This window comes from Pithys albifrons, chromosome 4, assembly GCF_047495875.1.
Source record: "Pithys albifrons albifrons isolate INPA30051 chromosome 4, PitAlb_v1, whole genome shotgun sequence".
Classification (NCBI taxonomy): Eukaryota; Metazoa; Chordata; class Aves; order Passeriformes; family Thamnophilidae; genus Pithys; species Pithys albifrons.
In genome coordinates this window covers 80959978-80982605 of record NC_092461.1, presented here as the reverse complement: position 1 = coordinate 80982605, position 22628 = coordinate 80959978, and the positions used below count along the sequence as shown (strand labels likewise).

The window sequence follows — 22628 nt, the reverse complement described above, 5'->3', positions numbered from 1 at the left end:
AGAGACTGAGTTGGGCTGCAGGCAATCATTTCCCAGGAGCTGGGAATCAGTACATGGGGGGAACTCCTAACATGCCTAGGTAAAAACTAGAAACAAAGAACAACTGGTAAATTTTAGGCTAGTGAATAGATTAAAACCAATGGACAGATTTTACAAATTTGTGTGGGTGAAGTACTAAAGGAATGACTGCAGTACCAGAGTAAGTTTATAGTTCAGCAGAATGCAAGGACTGTTGCTATGGAAAAAGGTCCAACTGCATTGAGTGCACAAAACACACTAACAGTATCACAACTCTCTGTTAAACACAACAAGTATGATATTATCGAGACCCTTTGTTTTGGGATACCTCTGCTTTTTCTCCCACCTCCTTTTCTCTTTCTTTTCAAAGCAGATTTTGATTAATATCTCTTTCAATGAAAATGTCCAAGGCCATCTTTATCTCTTACTATTTCTTCTTCCTTTCAGTCTGAGTAGTCCTGTCTGCCTGTTTCTAGTACTACTTCAGATTCATTTTCATGACACTGTTCTGTTTTCTTTCTACCTTCCCTGATGACACCAAGTTTCTATTCTCTAACCTTTAAATTCCCCATGTAACAAAAGAAAACCTTTGATTTGTGAAATACCCCTCATAAAAATCACTTGAAATATCTGAGTATTGCAATTAACAAAGATTTAGATGAAGCAGCATTTTAACAAAAGTAACCTCAAAGAGAAGGCAAGCAAAATAAAGACCAACCTGATGGCATCCCTTGACCTGAGGATGGCTTTATCGGTGCATTCACCTGATCCCAGTTAAGATCATCATCATCTGACTGACTGTAGCCACAGGAACTGAGAGGCTCATCGAAAGTACAGCAACCTATTAAAGAAACACAAAGAAAAACATTTAAAAAGGCATGCACATAACAGATTATGGATTCCTAATCCTAACAACTGCAACAGCATTTAATGCAGGCTGTGTCCTTTTCAAGCATCTTCTAATATCAACATTTATCTATTTATTAATCATCACTTTCTGAGAGGGCATAAAACCTTCTCATCATAAAAACAAAACTCCAAAGGTAAAAGCAGATTCAGAACTGCAGACAAATGTTCTCCTATGATGCAATCATCAGGTATCAAAAGCAAAACAGCAAAAATAAAAAAGTAGCAAAAACTCAGAATAGTAAAAGCTTAGCATTCCTCAGGGAAAACTATTCCATGCCCAAGGACCTAAATTTTAGAAGAAAACTGTAAGGTGGGAACATTGGCTCCCATGTCTTGACTTCCAAGCAAAGAAGGCCCAGATGCTCCCAGGTGTGCTGTGCTGCAAACAAGCACCAGCATGGGTGGGATCTCTACCTCTGATACAATACATCGCATCTGCCTCAAAATGTCAGTCTATGCCTAGTCTCCAAAAGAAAAACAGTATAATTTCCTCTTTTTCTCTCACTCTAAGTAAATTAGAAAAGAGTAACATGCTATAAAGGCTGTAGGCATCCCAACATGAGGTAGGGAAAAAAACTAACGTCCTGAATTTAGATGAATGGATTCTAACACTATCCACAAGAAAACGGAAAAAGCTTTGCTTTTTTATCCTATCGTACAGAGGAAACTTCTCCAGCTTTTTTACATCATTATCAGCTAACAGGAGACTAACACAGGGTAACAAAATTCTGTTTTATTTGATGGTTCACTCCAGTGAAGAATGATATCATTACAATTTGGGAAAATAACTGTAACCCTAGTCACAGATATTTCTGTCCATATTAAAGGAAATTCTGCAGCTGTTCAAACAAAACTAAACTTTAGGGCTATTCAGCATCTTTGCTATCTCTCCACAGGCACAGTAGGCTTATCCTTGCCAAGCTGTATTAAAATAGGAAACAGACAAAATCTAGCTTTAAAAATTACTTTAAAAATCTAAATTCTCCTAGAACACTCTAAATGACATTACAGAATACCTTACCAAAATTTAGAATAGAAGACAAAATTCCATAATACCTTACAAACTCCACATAACTGAACTCCAGCCTTTCTAATAGCTAGTCCAAGTGTATGTTTGAGATTCATGGCAAGAACTTTGCAAGCATATAATCTTCAACAGAAATTATTTTTATATGCAATCACTAAGTAATTTAATTTTTTTTGTTCTCTTATTAGTGAGAACATTACATTGGCCTTTAGAAACACACCATGTTTGCCCTGCCCCCAGATACAGGTCATCCTGTACTAGTCTCTGTTCTAAAATATCTTTCTATAGGAAATCTCCATTTGACCTAAGTGTGTGAGGGAAATCGACACCTCTGGACACTGCTTCTTTCTCTACAAATTAAAGTGCAAAAAATTCAATTACATAATCCAGTGGGAATAGAAAACCTATTAAAAAATGACAACTCCAAACTCTAACATTTTGCCTCATTGATAACAACGTATATAAACTCTCTCTTGCCTGAAGTTAAACAAATTCAGAAATACATGAGATTTTTATATTAAGCAACATCTGCAAAATTTCCAGAGGGAAGCCTTAGAAATTTAGGAAGTCTTTTACATATATGTTCTAGTACTTGCATTACTTGCATAAATATTACTTCAAACTTCATAAAATACATCCTAAGCTAAGTTTCAGATATAAATGCTAAACATCAGCTTTCACAGACCTATCTGTGCTTTTTCACAAGAAGTAACAATAAAAAACTCACAGGTGAAGCAAAAGGTAGTTTTCTTGCAAAAGCACTGCAAGTGATAATAGGACATAAATTTAAATATCAAGTTATGTAGTGTGAAATGTAGTCAAGCTTGGCATAAAATATACAGCCAAGTAAAACCTGCCATAAATCAGGGTTTACAATCCAAACCAGGACCAATGAATGTATGGAATAGCTCCCACACCTCACTACATCATACATATCTCTACTGATAAGACAAAAGAGTTTAAGGTGTTTTCTTGCTCAAAGCTAGAAGCCAAGCATAGCAAAATGTCCAATACTGGAATCCAGATTGTTAGTAAAGGCTTCTCCCCTTCTCATGAACTAGAAAGATGTGAATAAATAGAATAATAGAACGACAGTTTTACCTGTCTAGACCACTTGTCTGTTTTTCTTCCAAGTTTATAGCTAAATCACTGTCAGAATTTTTTTTGTCTTTTTATCTTTGCCATTTACATCTTTCAAACCCTTTTAAATTTACTACTACTATATTTTCCCAAAATTATCTAATCTTCACATATGCTAGAGGAAGAGTTTTAAAGGAACTTCTGAACTCCTTCCATTCCTAAGCCCCATTTACTCACAACTAATAAGGAAAGTGCAGCAAGTATTATTATGAGTAATCAAGCTGTACAGTCACCTACCCAGAGAATCGACCTGCATGCAGAAGATCTTTAACAGCACAGATGTCATGTCATGTTTCTTTTTACAGCCAGCCACCAAGGATAAGAGGAATACTAATGAAGGCTTTTGTACAGCCATGACTTTTTGTAAAGACTTTTGTAGATTAAAACAGCATATACAGGTGTTGGAACTAGAGGCAAGCTTATAGACTGAACATCTTAATGGAGTGAAACAAAACACACAAAAAAAGCTTTGCCAAATTAGCCAAGTACAATTACTGTAAATTAAGAGTCATCGATGGGCCTAATGGTTTATGCCTGTTCCACAAAGTTCTGATCCTCATATCTGTCTCTGTCACTAATAAGATGAAGTTCTTTAGAAATGCATTGTAAAATTTGACAAACCCCTATGTTTGTCACTGCTGAAGCCCTCCTGCCTTCTTCTGCAGCACTTTTTTTATTTTCCAGTCACGATGCTCTTACTTCACAAGGTTTCCATTTCATAAAATGCTATGGACACATGGTATCAAGGACTGGTAAAATCTGAGTAATTATCAGCAGTCTTTAATGTCTTCTCATCATTGCACTGTTTTGAAACATGTGCCACTGCCAAGACAGGCAATTGTTTATAATCAACTGGCACACTTGAGAAATTCTGCTCATTTTTTTCTATTAGAATTGATAATAACAGTCAAAATACATATTGTCTGTTACACAGTTTAATCAAGCAAAGCAATTTCCCTGCCTTTTATACTGACATCAAGTTTGGACAGCCAAACTGTGTTTTAAACGATGAATTCTGTGCTGACTGAAATATTTATAAGTAAAACAGGAGATATATATCCCATTAAGATTCTTTGGCTTAATGCTGCATTTTATAGATATTTTTGAATTCCTAAGAGGACTTGAAATGACAAATGCACAAGATGCAACACAGTCTATTACAGCCTATGGTTTTTTCAACTGCAATTATCCATTTAACCACCATGAATCCAGTTTAATACAACCATGCCATTGTCTAAATGCAGTCCTTTTTGGATGCTTCTATTTTTATTCAGTTAAATTACTTCAGATCTTGAAAAATTTATGAGCTCAAACAAGGAATATAATTTAAGATGAAAGCAACCAATTAAAGGGATAAAGAATACACTATATTTTTCTTATTGTGAATTAAGTTTTATTCAAACTCTTTTGTGCTTTACAGACTATGACATTTGTTATGACGCATTCTCAAAGAATATCTTAACAAATATTAGGATACTAAAAGACAAAATCCATTAAGTGACAAAAAGTAGTAGAGAAAAAAGTTCAAGTTACACTGGACACTGCTTTATTCTTGTTGCTTTTATATAATTCAAAGATCGCAGTTCAGTATGTACTTTCCATCGAAAATTTCCTGCCCTGCGTACAAGTGCTAAAACTTGTAATTCTTATGAGCGTCAGTGCTAGCACTGGCAGGGAACGCATGTGCATACCAGAACTGATGAAATGGCCCTGCTTTGGGATAAAATCAATTTTTATTTTACAGCAAAGCCCTATGGTTTATAGGTCTGCCATAGTACCATGAATTCGATTGCAGAATACGTGAAACCAGAAACTGAGTTTACTGAATCCCCCATTTTACTATTATTCTTCTTTATCTTATTCAAAAAGTATTCTGACTTCTGCTGCCTCCATATTTCCAGTTTCATACTGGAAATATGTTTATGTCAATTAACTCTAAATAACATGTAGCAATTCTTTGAAAGACAAATAAAGATTTTTATATCTGATCTGAAAGCTGGATGTCTAGATCCCATGGCATATCAGGGAGCTTGGAAAATGCAGTGGAAGATTCATTTCCTATTAGACAATGGATCTTTCCATCTGTAACATAAGAAGCTGCTGCCCAAACCAGCACACCATTTGTCAGCCAACCGCATTCCCTCCTGTCCTGACGAATATGCCTGCATCCAAGAGCTGTGGACCAAGCACAACACCAGGACAACACATCAAGGCAAATGAAAACTAAAGTAACTGAAAAATTGTGACAAACTATAGTTGGTAAGCTTGCTTAAACTGTGAATGAGTCAGCTTATCCCCAAGGGTTACTACTCAAGACAATCATCCTATCCAGACACTCTCATGACAAGTAGAAAGGGATTTTAGGAACAGAGCATTAGGAAAATGCGATCTGAGCCTCTAGATTGACAAAGGACCCCATCAGAGAATAAACTGCTCCTTTGGAGGCAGATAAGGAGTCATAACCTGGAAAATAAAAAAAATTTCTCAATTATAAACTCACTAACAGAGAAAGCAACAGTGAGAATCAATGGACAATTTTTAACATTAAAAAAAAACCTAAAATGCTGCCTCTGAACCTGTATCACAGTTCTGGTCTACTGTATAACTTTTACTATAGATAGGGTGATGACAGAAATTGCCTAATACAAATCTGTTTGCTTCTCTGAAATCAATAAATTGTTGAGTCAATAAAGCTTTGAGTAATCTAACTAGAGGTACATAAATCGATGGTTTAAGGAACATATTAGAAAGCGGACACAGAGGTCTCCCTGGATTCTGCTTTCTGTGTAGATTCTCAGCGTAAAAAGGCTCTATCTGCTCTTTCAAAGGTGCTACAGAATTACATGTTGGAAGGGCTTTCCAGACATGCTAGCTCAGAGATAGCTAGTAAAACAAATTCTTCTCTATGTGCCTCTGAACTACACACAGAGCTGACACGTATCTGCAGCGACATACGTGCACCAAAAGTTCTTATTCAGGCTTTACAAGTGAGCTTTCAACAGTGACTAGTCTGTTTAAAGATGGAAAATTTATTTTCTCTCAAAATATACCAAGTTTTTCATTTCTACTACAGGCGAGGGTTCAGTGCTCTACAATAATCCTGTAACCTATACTACTGCTCAGGGAGTCTGAAAATCCACATGCTATATAAAGCTCATCAAATTTAAAACAGAATCTACATTTTGCGAATTCTTCATATGCACAGGGGTGAGAAACACAGGAGCAAACAGATTTTACAATTACATAACTTCTACGATTGTATCCGCTTTCCAAAAGGGTTTTGAAAATGGCAGAGGATGGAAGAATTGTTTGGAAAATTTTCATGAGCCAGATCGAAGAGGATGAGGTAAAAGTATGTTTTGCAACAAAGAAAGTCTAGATATTAATTCTGTACATAAGGGAGAATAACAAAAAATTATACAAAAATGTACTAAAACATGTGAAAAAGACGATATGAGAATGCTAGAGTTATGAATTCATGGACACAATTCCAGCAGTATCACAGGTGATGACAAGGATACAGAAAAAAATAATTCCAGATACACATTTAAAGCTGTTATTTATGAGACTTCAGAAGCTCACCACATGTTCATAAAACATTTACAGTTGAGCTCTCTGTTCTCCCTCTCTTACCTGACAGACACTGAATCAACATAAATGTCGCCAAAAATGTTTCCATTTTTGTGACACACGATACTGTAGCAGAGTTGAATTTTAGGGAAGACACATCCCTCAGTTCTAACTTCCCCTGCAAACCTTCACACATTTAGGCAAATAAAATGTTTTCTAAACAATTATATTTGCCTAATAGATACTGAGAAGAATTCAAAATTTGGGTTCCTGGACTTTACTGAAAAATCCCGAAAAAATTTTCTTCTCAAAATGTGCATTTAAAGTCCTTTGAGCTATCAAGACACAAAACCAGACACCACTCACCAAGGTAAGACCCTGAATAAGGACTCTTAAAATAAATACAATTCATCTTGTGTCAAAAAATAATATTCACACGTTCATGTCACTTTTATATCAGTGTGTATTTATGAGGCCCATGGAAAAATGGGTGCACATTAATATTCTGTGAGCAAACTTATTTATGGCATTTTTTTAATGTCAGGGTGTTTGATTTTGCAGTATTAGTGATAGCTAATATCACCACTAGTTAGGACATCGACCAAGAGAAATATCTGAGTGTTCAAATCAATAAATAAGCCACAGGATTATGTAGAAATTTAGTTAGGAAACGCTGTTTTGAAAGGTACTATTAAAACAAGCATATTTGCAGAAGTTAGGCAGTTAAATGCCTCCCTGACACCCAATTCCATCAGATCTCGGAAGCTAAGCAGGGTCAGCCCCGGACTAGTACTTGGATGGGAGACCTCCTGGGAAATGCCGGGTGCTGTAGGTTCTAGTCCTGAGGACTTCACTGGCACCGTCCAAGCTCGCTCGGCCGTGGCAGATGAACCTCAGGACTGAAACGGTGGGGCCAGTTCTGCGCACGCTGAGCCTCACCTAAAATCCACTGCACAGGCTGGAAGGGCACACCCACGTGGGGACAGCCCTTCCCAAATCTTTGTTCGCGAAGCTGAGCCACACACACAGACATTTGCAGAAGTCATCAGATTTTATGTTTCAGGGCAGGATATCATGCGAGGCGTTAAAAACTCCTAGCTGGTTTTCCAGTTAAACAGAAGTGAATACTAAGAGATATTTATTGTACAATTAGCTGCTATGAATAAATTTTACTGGTTGGGGGGTAGTTGGCATTTTTCTTTAGTTTTCTTTTTTAGTATAAATACTGTTGCCATTTTTAATTATTAAAGTTCTAGATTAGAGAGTTCACTTTAGAAATGTATGTTATGATAGATTTCTTTAAAAAGCCTTCTAAAAAGAAAAACTACACATGAGAAGTACTTTGGAGTGACTTTCCACGAAAAACTAGAAGTCCAATCTGTAACACCTATTTAACCTACATATGCATGTACCTTATTGAAAAGACCATGCTGGACATACCAGTTGCAAAAGGGAGTCAGGTGATTTACATTTTCATTTTAGCTGACCAAACCTGATGAAATCCTGAACTGTGGTCAAAACTACAACAAAAATGAATAAATAAAAGGCAGATTTCCCATATGTTTTGCATCTTGTTCATCACAAATGTGTGACAAAAATGTTCTTCCAAATGCAAAAATCTCTTTTTATAAACTTTGTGAAACGTTTTGACATAAAGCTTTGACCTATAAATAACTAACAAAAGAAACCTTCTTCTCACATACTTATAACAGAATTAAAGAATCAAACTATATTCTGGCAGCAGAATAAGCCTACTGATAAAAACGAAAATGCAACTGCACACCTCTTTCACATAGCCTGTATCATAAGATTTACTTGATTTATTTTTCTAGGTACCACCCAGTAGTGCACAAAGCCCCTTTATTAAATGTGTAAAAGCATTCAGTCGCCCTGGCTGGCAGAGAAAGCAGACACTCTGGAACAGAAATATGGGAGACATTATTTTTTCCCCACTTATTTGAAGTGGAGACTTGCAAGGACATAACCAGGAGGGTGGGATGTACATAGTGCAGTAATACATACGGAAGGTAACAAGTAGGCATACTTTCTTTTGACACCATGCAGTACCTCTTAAAGGACTTGAAATGACTCCTCTGTTTTGAAAAACTAAACTAAAACACATGACAATGTTTTCTGTACTCTCTTTTAGGGAAGAAAAGAGAGAGGGATGATTTTTAGTCCAACTCCTGGATCACCACTCCCCCCCCCCCCCCCCCAATTGTGGTTCTGAAGCATCAGTCTGCAGCACTTCACCCCTCTATCAGTCAGGAGACAAAACACATGCCACAGGTATCTCCTGTCCACTCAGCATCTATTTGTGATTTATTTCTTATACTGGTAACAGATGTTGTTCCTATTAATTATTATGTAGAATGCTGCTATCCTTTCCTCACTTGGATTTTATTGCAATTTTACCTTCACTTCTCTTTACAGTTCACTGAGATCTATCACCAAAATATGCCCAAGCATGTGCAGCTGCAATGAAAAAGAAAACCTGAACACCATGAGAAATCACCAATTTGATTTCTTTTTTTACTGGTTTCATTTGCTCCTATAGAGCTACCAAGGCCTAAAGGCAGATTCTTAAATTGTTTCGTTAGGTGAAGTGCTGCCCTGACAAAGGGTAAGCTCAAGAATCACTCACTGTTAATTTCTCAATATATTATTTATGAGGGATCTAAACAATTGTGCTGATCTGTTGAAGATAAGCAAATTCCAAGAAAACAGCTGTCTGCTTTCAGTACTTTTATATTAATTCCACCTTTTTAACTGATTATCCAAAAAACTGCTTAGTCCTTTTTATTTCAACTCATCTGAGTACCCCAGTATCTTTATGACTCACTAAAATACAGCACAATAGAGCTGCTCCAGAAAGATTTGTCTAGGAGAGGAGAGAGGAGAGCAGGGGAAGGCATTTGGGAAGCAACACAAAATTTTACAAGTGGAAAAAAAATACAGAACTGCACAGATCATATTCAAGAAAGAACCTCATATAATGGAAAATCTGAAGTGAAATAAAACACAACTCGGAAGGAAAAAACAGTGTGGGGTGATCCAGTTTTTCTGCTCCCCCAGCTAGGAGAAAGAGATTGAACTGCATACCTTGCAGTCAAAATTTATCATAATAAAGAGTCTATTCACACCAACACTTTACTTAAATCTCAGTGTAACCTAAGAAACATACAATCATCAAGACTGTAATTATGAGACCCCACCAGACCACTTCTCTAACATCTGTTCAGGAAACACTGTATTAGACTTTCAGTTTGTCAGGAGGACACACTTTTTCGTGCTACATCCATCCTAGGGCTCTGGGGAAGTACAGCCTAATAAAAGACAGTCAAATCACCTTTTTCATAATGAGCACCATCAGCCACTCAACTCACCAAACCATTAAATTTCTGATCCCACCGGAATCTGATTTTCACTAGGATACTTTTTAGTAACTTTTAAAAATAGCATTCTTTTCTTAAAGTTACTAAAATCCAACATGTTCATTCTTAGTTAGAAACTGTGCTGTTCAATTACCCTCTACCCCCCAGAGTTTCTCCCCATGTTGTAATGGATATGCATGAATGAATGAAAGTGAATGAAGGCATAAACAAGCAACAAAGTAAGCAGCCACTGTTCTTTTGCCTATGGTTGTGCCAGGAGTCACACAAGCTTCCACAAAACAAACAGCTATCAGTTGCATTCATTACATGAGACTATGAAAAAAGGCTATGTTGCTTCAATACATTTATCACATAAATTTACAATTCAGATTGAGCTAAAGAACACTTGTTCTGACTGAACAAGCCAAACCAAAGTGTTACTTCCCAGGTCAATGTTGCTTCATTCACTCCTTGCCTTACAGCATTAGGTAAATGGACAAACATTGACAGGCAATCCTTCTGCTCTCACAGATTACTAAAATCTGTGATAGTTTAAATTACTTTAAGTACTGTGTAACAATTATAACTCTATCTATTACCAGCACAGACTATATCAGAATAAAAGCAAATAAGCTACATTTTCATTTTAAAGCTCAGCATTGTTAGAAAGTACAACAGTGCAAAACAGTTTAAATTCTTGACTAGATAAAAGCCAGCTCTAAGACAATGGGCCCACCATAACACATCTGGACTGCTAGTACAGGAAGAATATCCTCAAGGTGAGCCCCGAGATTCCTTTCTTCCCCAGCTTCCACAACTTTTACAGACAGTTAATACTGCATCTGAAGTTATCAGATCACCGGACTGAAAACAACTTGTTTCATCAAAATCCCATTTTGATAGCTGAGAGATTAACTATCATTTCATCCTACTCTAAGGACACTCTGAGCTGAGCAAGGTTTTTGGGTTTGGTTGGGGTTTTTTCCCCCTTATGTTGTCAAAAAACTACTAAAATGTGCTATTTATCTCTATATAAAGGGATTTCTTTGAGAAACCTGACAGAATTCTTCTCATCTACCAGTTGAGTTTTAAAAATGTATCTTCGCCTTTAAACTCTACAAGCTAAAAAGCACAAGTGTACTTGAAGCTCTATCATTCTCCCTGGTGCTGCTCATTTTTAATGAGGCTCTTGTCTTTATCTCTCCCAGCAGACTCCACAAAGCAATCTCAGGTGATGTGAAACCAATGCTTGATGCTTCTCCAAAACCCGGTCTTTTTGAGCCTGAAATCTTTCTGCTAAACCCATATGGGACTGGTGGGCCATTTCAGTCAAACCCAATTTCACTTATTTATCACAAGCCCCTACTTAGAAACTCTACTGTGGATTGCTTGTACACACAATCTGTTTCCAGCTTTGAACTTTAAAAAGGATTTAAGCAGTCAATCTCAATATCATTATAAATCCAACGTGCATTACTTGTCTATTGATTGTGAGAAAATAAAAGTTTAAAGCTTGATTTCAGGGCTAATCTTTCCATTTGCTTGATGAGTTCTGCAGTTGTTAGAGAACACTTAATGCATCCTATTAGATAACAGCATACTAAGCTTGGATGAGAAATACAGACTATTTACAATACAGTTTTAGCTTGAAGTAAAGAACAAAGGCAGTGTTAGCTTTGCTCAAGATGCTTTCCAGCTATGTCACAATTAAAAACAGAAAAAAAAAACCAAAACCACAAAAAAACCCATAGAATTTCTTTATAAAGGATTCCACAGCATCAAAATATTTTACAAAACCTAATGACATTAAGATTAATTTTATTAATCTTCTGCCAAACATATTGGAAGTTTATATTCTACTTCATCAATGGGTAGAGCAAAAGAAAAAACTGACAAGACAGACTGTTATTCATTCCTCTTCTTATTAAACTACCTTATAAATGGTATTTTCCTCTATAAATTCGAAGTGAAATAGTTTGCAATCTAATTAAATGAGCTGTTTATGTTCCGAGTTCTAATGTGTGTACTGAGACGTCTGAGAACAGATGCCATAAATTAATTTTATATATAGAAAGGAATCAAACAGATATTGAAGCTCATGCAGCCCTTCTCCTGCCTGCTAATACAAGAATTCTCCCACCTCTTTTTTTTTTTTCTTTTTTAAATCCATGGATCTTCCTTCAGGTGAGACTTTTACACATTTTGGTTAGCTTTTTAAAGTTACTGTGTATGCCTTTTCCCATGCACCCGCTATGAACTGCTACAGATGCATCCCCAAACATCTAGTTCTATGATACAGCTCTACCTACTTGATCAATAATTCAGGAAAATATTCATCTTGATTAAGTTACTGCTGTCAGTACAACTCTGTGGATGAAAGCAGAGTAGGACCTCCGTCTGGAGAGTCCACCTGTGCTGCTCAATGAATTAACCTGTAGGAGGTGCCACAGTGATGAAGCAGTCAAAAACCTCCAGCAGGCAACTTCACCACACTGGTAATTAGTTCACTACATCAATAACGCCTCCAGTCATTAGCAGAGCTAAGGCTGAATCCCAGGTCTGCTTGCTAAATTCAGTCAGCACAACAGGCTTCAACTGTGCTACAGGTATAAATACATTTCTGTTTTCAAATGTAGCTAGCTACTGCCTTTTACCCCTCGGTTTTAGCCATTATCTCTTGCAGTAGATTATATTTTATTTAATTCATCACATCTCTAACCATCTTTCAGAAGGAAAAGAATGAATTAATTTTAGAAACCTCTGATATTTTCAAAAGGTCTTATCAACTTTAATAGAGACCCATATTTGACACTACTGAAAACATCACTGCTGTAACACTGACATGCCCAAGCTTGTATGAGCCAAGGAGCGAACTCTTGAACCTCCCACACAGCAGAACACAGCATTATCACTACATTAACCAGATAATTACTTTCAATTCTTGCTTGTAAGAGGATTAAGTCAGTAGTAAACTCGATGAAATACTGTACCATGGGAAAAAAAAAAAAAAAAGAAATTGAGTCCACATGGAGCCTCACATTTTCTAACCTTGTAGAAAACCTTTCAGGTCTGCATGTGAGTTACTGCAGTAATCTAAGAACGAGCAAATCCAAAGACCAAAGGGTTGATTCAAACCATTTTTTTGCTTTCCACTAATTCCTGCTCTATGTCTAATGCAAGGGATGTTTTGTCCAGGTCAGAACACTGGGATAAGCATCTCTGATCTTTGTGAAAAGTGTCTGATATTCTTGGAACCTCAGTACATTAACACCAGGAAGTTCTTGCCCTCTCAGTTGACAAATTTTGCTTCTGGATAGGATAGTCTAATAAAACTAAGTGTATGCTCATGTCTCCAAATAGTATATATTAGGGTAGTATAATTTATGACAGCTTAGACTTGCTCAGGGGTTTTTGACTCAATTTTTTGAAACTGCCATATTACTGCAACACTATTACTTGTTATAGATGGCATATACACATGTATTTTTACATGTATTTTGAAGTATCTTTCTTAGTTTACCTTTAATTATGTAGAAAATAATAACAATTGAGCTTTTGGGGCAATTTTCTTCCTGTATAAATGTACCTTGCATAAATTTTTAAAAATCTTTATAAAAAGTTATGCTTGTTCTCTGTTTGACATAGCAAACAGGTCTAAAGATTTCGATGTGTGATAAGAATTAAGTGTCAAGTGACAAGTGACAACATCCAAACAGTTTCTGAGTACCTTTAAGGGTGGAGATTCCACAACCACCACAGGCAACCTGTGACAGTGTTCAGTATGTTTCAGAGTTTTCTGCTATTCAGAGGGAACCTCCTGTGTTTCAAGTTGTGCCCATTGCCTCTGGTTCTGTCACTGGGCACCTCTAGAAAAGAATTTAGTTCTGTCCTCTTTGCACCCTGCCTTCAGGTAGTTATAGATGCTGATAAGATCCCCCTGAACCTTCTCTGCTCCAGACTGAGCAGTCCCAGCTCTCTCAGCCTTTGATCGCAAGAGACTTGCTCCAGTTCACCACCTTTGTTGCCCTCCATTGAACTGTTTTCAGTACATCCCATGTCTCTCTTGAACTGGGTAGCCTGGAACTGGAACCAGCACTCCAGCTGTGGTCTCATCAGTGCTAAGCAGAGATGAATGATCACCTTCTTTGACCTGCTGGCAGCATTCCTCTTAATGCAACCCAGGATATTAATTAGCTTTTATTTCAAGGGCACGTTATTGGGTCATGGTCAACCTGGTGTTCACCATGATCCTTAGGGCCTTTTCTGCAAAGCTGCTCTCCAGCCAGTCAGTTTCCAGCCTGCAGTGGTGCCAGGGCTAGTTTCCTCCCATGTGCAGGACTTTGCACTTCTCCTTTGTAAATAACCCTTTAGTGTATCAGGCATCCCTCGCAGTTTTGAGTCATCTGCAAACCTGCAGGGGGTGTGCTCTGCCCTCCATCCAGATCATCAATGAAGGTGCTGAGAAAGTACACCACTAATCACTGGCTCCAACTGAGGCTTTATGTCACTGATCACCACCCTTTGGACCTGGCTGTTCAGACAGTTTTCTGCCAGCCCCACCATCTGCTCATCCAGTCCATACTCCCTCAGCTTCTCTGTGAGCTACTGTGGTCAATATGGACAATATCCAGTGCTCTTCCCTCATCTATCAACTCAGTCATTTCATCATAGCAGGTTATTAAAGTGGTCAAGAAGGTTATCAAGTCGGTCACTTCCCCTTGGTAAATTCATGCTAACTACTCCTGATTACCTTCTCATCCTTTATATGCCTGGAAATGGCTTCCACGATTAGTTGTTCCATCACCTTCTGAGGTGACGCTGACCTGTCTGTTGTTTCCTGGATATTCTTAGCTGCTCTTTTTGAAGCCAGGAGTGACATCTGTTTTCCTCCAGCTCTCAAGCACCTCTCCCAGTTTCCACGATCATTCAAAGGGTATGAAGAATGGCCTCATAATGACATCAGTCAGCTCACTCTCACGCATCCCTTTAGGACCACAGGTACCAAAAGAACATCAACTCTTCAATTTTTCCAAAAATTAATTCACCTAATTCTCAGACTTGCTTTACTAGTGACCTGCCTCAATTATTAAACAGCAGCTCTCTACAGCATGCTGGCAAACCCAGATCAAATACTGTAAATTTGAATTACTGAATAGATTCTAGTGGCAGATTTAAGGAATTTCAAAGGTGTGCTTCCAAACACTTACTGGTTCAAAAACTGGTTCTTCTGAGCTTCCCTGAGTTTGTGGTCTTTCATGAATTGCAATGCTGCTTGAGGTAGATCAAGTATTCCAATGACATCACGCCAAGTACGCCTCATGTTTCAGACATTCCTGATCACATATCAAAAAACATGGCTTCCCAGTCTTTTTCAATCACTGTTTCCTTGATAGTGTTTCTTGAGGCTGGAGGCACATCTTCATTTCTGTGTCAGAACATACACTTTCTTGTACTCCAGCTTGCAAGATCACTTAGCTCTCCTCTGATCACTGCTTACCATGGCATTGGCCCTGTTGCCATCCGCATGCTTTTATCAGTAATGACTCTCTATTTATTCCTCATCACTCATAAAAAGGTTAAACACCATTAGATTTAAAATTAATCCTCAAAGAACATCCACATACTCCACACTGATTACCTATTAACCATTTTTTAAAAACACACTTGATGTTAATGATTCTGTACCATTCCAGTTTCTAAATCAACATGCCCCATGGCACCAAATCAAATATTTTACAGATATTAAATGTCACATATCTCAAAAAGTCATACTTGTTCTCTTAAAACATTGCATTCTCCTGAAAAAAGATCTACATCCCACAACTTTGCGTTGAGAAAAACTACGTAATGAAGAATTAGATCCATAACACAGTTGACTTCCAGGCAGACACGCTACTTTGTGCCAGATTAATGTCTGTTTGACAGACTTGGTCATAATTATTCAACCTTTTAGTGCTCTATCCTACCAATTTTAAACAATTCCTAGAATCTTTTTTAATACAGAACCATTTCTCCCTCCCTTCTTTTCCCCACTTCCTTTCCAGTTTTCTAACTTATTTTTTTCTCCCTTCTTAACAAGGACTAATCAAACAATTCTATTATTGCAATTAGTAACATTCTGCATACAAATTTGACTATCTCTTCTTCTACTGCTTCCAAATCCACATTAATTTTGCTTCCAGAAGCAAGCACCTACAGATTGTTGGAAAGAAATGTCTTATCCTCATGATAAACAAGCACACCAATATAGCTATGCGGTTTTATGATGCTACTAAGTAAACTGCCAACAGTAGTGGTAGGGACAGTACAGAGCAATTCCCAATCTAAAAGGAGTTCTGAATTGTGAAGCAGGGATATTTTTTAACAGGTCTAATCTTTCTTAAAAGACAACCAAAACCAAGCAAACGAACAAAAACACCAAAAGCCCCCAACCTAATCCAAACCCCCAAAGAACTCAATGAAGTCCTAAACATAAAAACAGTAACATATATTTTTACAGAACCTATGAGTCCAAAATGTTTCATGAAAATAACATAATGCCATATAATCAGAGCAGTGATGGAAAACAACCTCCTACACCAGAAAATATCCTCGCAACCAGTGAAGTCACCGCCCTTTCAAATAGCTCCACTAAGATGGATTGAGACTTTTAGGAACACACACACAAATGCCTTTTCACACAATTTGTTTTATTCACAATGGCTAAAAAAGTTGTGATATAACTCACCTGTAGCATGAATTGATTAGCAGTGTTTTAGAAAATATGGTATTTTATTTAGAGAGGCATTGATTTGCAAATAATAGGGCTAAAGAAATAGAGCTCAACCAAAGTAAATAAAGGACTAAACAAACATGTAGATGAGAAATTCTGTGCCTAAGAACTTTCTGGATAAAAATTTATAACATGTTTTTGTTCTTTAAAATTTAGACTAGTAGTTCCAAGATGAATGGTCGGTTTCACTGTTTTTAATAGTTTCTATTCCTTAGAAGGTTATTTTATTGATGTAAAATTTATACCACAGTTGACAAAAGGCACCTCTGTTTCTCCACAGTTGTGAAAGTACCACAAAATAATAGATCTTTCTGCAGAAAATTGCCTCATTTACAAGAGAAGTGTGCCACATTTTATGCACACATTAAATTCAGACATATTTTCCCATGTTCTTAGGCAGTTTTTATTCTCTTCCTTTTCTCCCTGTAACCTCAGGTAAGCCTGAGAGCAACCAACAATTAATCTAAAGAAATCACAATGAGACAAAATTTGTGTTTCTTATTTTTCTTAGTGTTGTTTAGCACATTTATGTTCCAATTTTTAGGAAAGTATTTTAGTCTAATTCATGCATACTATACACTTATTTATGGTAAATGCTATACTAATCCTATAGTAGTTTTCCTTCTTCACTGATTTGTAGTGGTAGATCTGTTGTTTGGTCCCAAAGGACTAGCAGCATTCACCAAAACTCCAACCCGTGCACCATTTTTTGTTTGGATGAGGCAGCAGAGGGGAGGAGGGTGGTGGTGTTATGTTGCTATTTGTTTTCGCAAAATAAGCATATTAAAACAGAAGAAATGGCCTACTCACAGTCTGTGCTTTTAATCAAACATATTTCAAAGGCAGGTAGATACAGGACATGAGGGTAATGAGGATATTGCACATTCACTCAGCTGTCCTCTGATCACATTCTGCCTTGCTAAGGGAAGGCACATGAGCCTCCTTCTGTGCTTGCTTGTTGTTGGTCTTATGACCTACATATATGTAGTGCCCAGATTCTGGCATTTTCTTAGCAGGGAATCCCTGTGTTACAATATTCTCAGCATTATGTGAAGCCATTTGACATTCACCAAACCTGACAAGAAAGAAAACCTGAGGTCTTTTTCAGTAAAGCAGAGAGTAGTCCCTGTGAAGGCCCACCTCAACAGACAGACTGAAAATGAAGCCACACTATTTTAAAAAGAACACATCACTATCACACCGAGTTATGTGTGAAGAGAGTTTCAAGATCATATCTGAAATTAACACTGCTGCAACAGTTCTCACAGATGGTAAATCAACAACAGCTTCTGTGCTGTAAATCCTTTACTAAAAACTGTAAATCTGAGCCTTTAAGGCCCATCTCTCTGTAATCATCTTTGCTCATCTTTCTCTCCGTTGCCAAAAGCCCCTAATTAGTATCATCTTAGGCTGCCTTTCACTGCTCCTCAACCTAATCAGTTGACTAATTACTTGCACATAATCTCAGTGTCAGGTTAAAAAATGTTTTTTGAATGAAGACAAGAATGTGGAAGAAGTCCCTTAACTAGGGGGCATGGAAGATAGCCTGTAGACAGCTTCAAGATGAAACCAAACAACAGGCAGGTAAAGCTATCAAGACTTGCTTAAGGGAAGGAAAGGGAGGAGAAAGATGCAGGCACAGCCAACAGCAAACTTACAAACGGGATAATCCACAAAGGCCGGCAGCAGGAAGCTTTTAGTGAAGAAGGCAAGTCAAGGGAAAGACTGCAGTCTGAACACTCATTGTAGCATAACAGTAGGAAATGCAACTTTGGATTACAAGTGGGTTACACGAAGGAACACCAACAAATGCTGCAGCAACTGATGGAGGAGGAGAGGAAGGCATACAAAAGTGTTTTCTGCAAAGGCAAGAAAAGAACACATCTCATTTAAGGAATATATGAAAGTATGTGGATGACAGAAAAGAAAGCACCAGAAATGTACCCTAAAAGAAGTAAGGAGTAATTAATGAAGGAGCGCAGGTAAGAGCTGAAAGAAGAGTTTAGAGAACAACACTTAGGAGGAGTTAACTGCTCTGCTCAGGACTGATGCAACTGCCTCAGCATAATGATATGCATTAAAGAGTAATGGAGACAATGAAGGAAAGGGGGAAAGGACTGCATTGGGAATGGAATAATTTTTATACTCTTCTGTAAAGAACAGACCTCACACCCGTGCCAATATAGCAACCAGCAGCCAAGGATGTGGATTTACAGTACAGCCAGACTGTTCAAGCTCATGCTATGGGTCCAATGGAAGCCACATTTCAATAGTTTACAAAAGAAAGCTTCACAGTTTTTTAATCTGTCCTATTTCAGGCAGAAAAGTTGACTCTGGAGTTGGCAACAGTGTTGCAACATGTGAATTCATAACCTGCAGACCTGGGCTGTGTCCAAAAGCCAGTGCATCCCACCCTGTGGAGTCATAACAGGCACTGTTGTTACTGTGTCCTCTCAATAACTTCTACCCATCTTTGCTAGTCTCCTTCACAGACAGTGACATGGTCTAGAAGCAAATGCTCACTTCTAAATAATCATGTGCCAAGGCCTGGAATTCAGAGTTATCACACTATTCCACCCCCACCCCCACCCCCCACGAAAGTCTCTTGTGCAATATCATCCCTTCAAAAAAATAAGTATATACTTTTTCTCACCTAACACAGCATGTGGATCTGATTAAACAGCTAATTGTCACATATGTAAAAGACTACAAATAGACTACATGGTTAACTGGATTTTCCTCTTTATTTAGCTTATTTCTTATTAATGGGGAGTAAGTTTAGTCTGGCTAAACTATCATACAAGCAACATACAGTAATTTATTCACCTTAACAAGGGACAAAATAAACTGAGGCACCTGTCAAACCTAAGGGTTAAAGTGTTTCAGCGCTGCAACAGGATTTGTCTCCCCTTTACTTTGGATACAACTGCCTATACGAGAGCATCAATTCCCTGGAGGCCCTGCCCCCCCCCCCCCAACTAATCCAATGAACAAGCAGGTACTTCCAAAGGACAACTGTAGTATGGGTTCCTATTTAGATTTGGTTGATGCTATTTATGCCTCTATGCAAGTTTGTTTTTAAAACAGCTTTGAAAAATGACTAGTTCAAATTAAATGTTTTGTAACACATGTCAAAACTGCACATCAGTGAATAGTAGCAGTAAGCTGATAAAGAAGATCCAACTTGCTCACTACTATTCTCTGAATCTGCTAAGCCGAAAGTTGTTTAATACAATTTATCATACCCTAGAGTGCAGTAAAGTAATTGTGATGGATGGCAGCGTGTCTTAGTCTATTCCATTTGTAAAATTATGATAGATGAATTATGCACATTATTGAATTTCAGTGTATTCTTTTTGTTCATCGCACCTGTTTCATGAAAAATTTCCAGTCAATAAACAGCCTAAATCCATGTCCATCTGAACCACATGATGTTTTAAAACTACAATAAAGAAGTTGAAGGCCAAAAATGTTTCAGAGTAAGTCCTCTGACATACACAGCAACTTTGGGGGTGGCAATACTATAATGAATCAAACCCCCCAAAAGACACAGACATTTTTTTTCTCTAGCAATTAGCTAACATGGTATCGAAGTCACCTTGAAAATTACGTAAAAACAATTCTTTCAAAAAAAGAAAAGTAAGTAATATATTCCTAAATATAATAGAATATTTTCTAAGAATAACTTCACCTGAGCAAACATGAGGTAATCACCTGGTCTTCGACAACACCCTCACAGAGAGTCCTAGGACGTACAGTTTTTAATTTTAACAAAATCCCAGAGCACTAAGCTTCAAAAAAGAAAATCCATTCCATCTACTTTTTCAAAGGGTTTTTATCCTGCAATAATTGTTGCATGTGACTGCATCTGACTTCTAGCAATTTCAGTATCCATGCTTAACCAGTGAGGCACTGCAGAACATTTATTTGGAATTATTCCTTCAACAGGATTGGTTTCTGTTTAGTCACAGACATAGAGCACCTTAAGTTCCACACCTGAGATGAAATTATAAAGTGAAGATGACTGATAGGAATTCTCTTCAGAAAAAGGCAGTGTATGTCTCCATATATAGCTCTGTATATATTCCTAAACTATCACAACTCCAAACATCTGACAGATGTACGGGAAGATTAACAGAAACCGCTTCTGATTTCAGATGTGCTGCTCTGCACCAGGAGCAAGTCTGAGAAATCTGTGGAGATGCATCAAGGAAAGACAAGACTTCAGGAGGATCTAGTCAAGCTTCAAATGTGTTCCTCAAGACTTATAAAAAAGGAAACAAACCCAAGAAAATAAAAAGGATTTGATTTGAGAAAATGCTACATATTTCAAAGATTACAGGTATTTACTTTAACTGTTGGTGAGGTATAATTTAAGACAGCGGAAGAACAGCATTATGTATATGATTCACACTATCAGGCTGAGGTACCTTCCACAATAGTTTTTGTCAAAAATAGATGGAAGGACTCAACTTAGAATGGGTACCTTAAGGTATAAGGGAGGCAGGAAAAAAAAAAAGAAATAAAACCAGACTATTAACTTCACTAGCAAGTTTCTCCATCTTCGATGAAAAGATTTATGAAAAGTTTATGAAAGTACAGACATGAGGCAGTAGCTCTGTCAAATCTCAGCTATCTGGTCTGACTGACAGGTGTACAGCTTCCCAAACACAACCTGACAGTTATACACACTGCAGCACAAGGAATCTTATTTTAAGTAAAGTTTGCAAAAACTAAAATGTGACATTTACAAGATTTCTGAGCAAAAAAACCTTAGGGACAAATTCCATCTGTATTACCTTCATTTCATTCTAGCTTTCCTTAAATATATTGTCCCAGGGTTGGTCTTCTGATGTTTCCTATCCAGATAGAGAGCTAATGCTTAAGAACTACCTTGGCACTTTGTGTCTGCCAGAAGCTTTCAAAATGCATTTTTACCTTAAATATGAAATGTTTTCCTGCTGGCAAAATGGCATTACATCTGGCAGAATTCTTCATTCATCCCTAGCGATACCACCCACTGTGGAAGGTTAGATCTGAATCATCTTCCTTAAAGGAAGCTTGACAGTTCATTTCAGAGGTTCCTTTTTGTCTCCAATTTCAAGCAGAAAGAAGTGTACATTCAGAAATTTCAAGCAGTTGTGCACCACTGCAAGTGCCACAGAACTAAAATAACATTTCTCAGAATTAGTCTGTCATAGTTTAAAGCATCAAAATTGTTAAGCAATTCTCAACTGACAATGTAATTACAGGGTACAGCCTCAGTGATGCTCTATATTTAAGGCTGAAAATGTTATTTCAATCTAAAACACTATTTTAAGTTTCTTGCAACTTTCCCAGTACCCTCCCTTTAAGTCATGCCTGACACAGGGGAGACAGAAACACTCTTTTTTGACATGGGTCTAGTTCACAATTCCAAGTTTTATTGGCTAAGCAAGATCCTGTTCCTTAGAGATGTTAATAATCAAAGAATAAAGAGAAGAAGTTGCAATACATAGTCATTACAGAAAAACAAGCACGTAAAATCATTCATTCTTGTCCCACTGGGTTCTACTTGGATGACAAAAGCTACGCACATAGTTGAAAGCAGGTTATGATACCAGTGTGGACACCATGAAATGGTAAAAAAGCCCTGAATTAGGTGTAGTCAACTTGGAGGAGATTTTAACATGAAAATCAATTGTTACTTGTTGTCCCTACTTAGTTGTCTCACAATCCTGGACCGCCTAAACTCATTTAATTTAATATAAAGAAACTGGAGACCAAGTTGTTTCACAAATACTGATAGTTACGTTTCACATAAATAATGATCATAAAA

At 37.4% G+C, this 22628-nt stretch overlaps 1 protein-coding gene across 13 annotated transcripts in view; it reads right to left on the bottom strand.

Moving 5' to 3' along the window:
• Positions 1–22628, bottom strand: part of PTPRM (protein tyrosine phosphatase receptor type M) — a 467851-nt gene that overhangs the window by 362111 nt on the left and 83112 nt on the right. For all 13 annotated transcript variants that reach the window (XM_071554784.1, XM_071554787.1, XM_071554785.1 and 10 more), the window contains exon 2: positions 737–859. In XM_071554784.1, coding sequence (XP_071410885.1) covers positions 737–859 — 123 coding nt within the window. The remainder of the gene's footprint in view (positions 1–736; positions 860–22628) is intronic.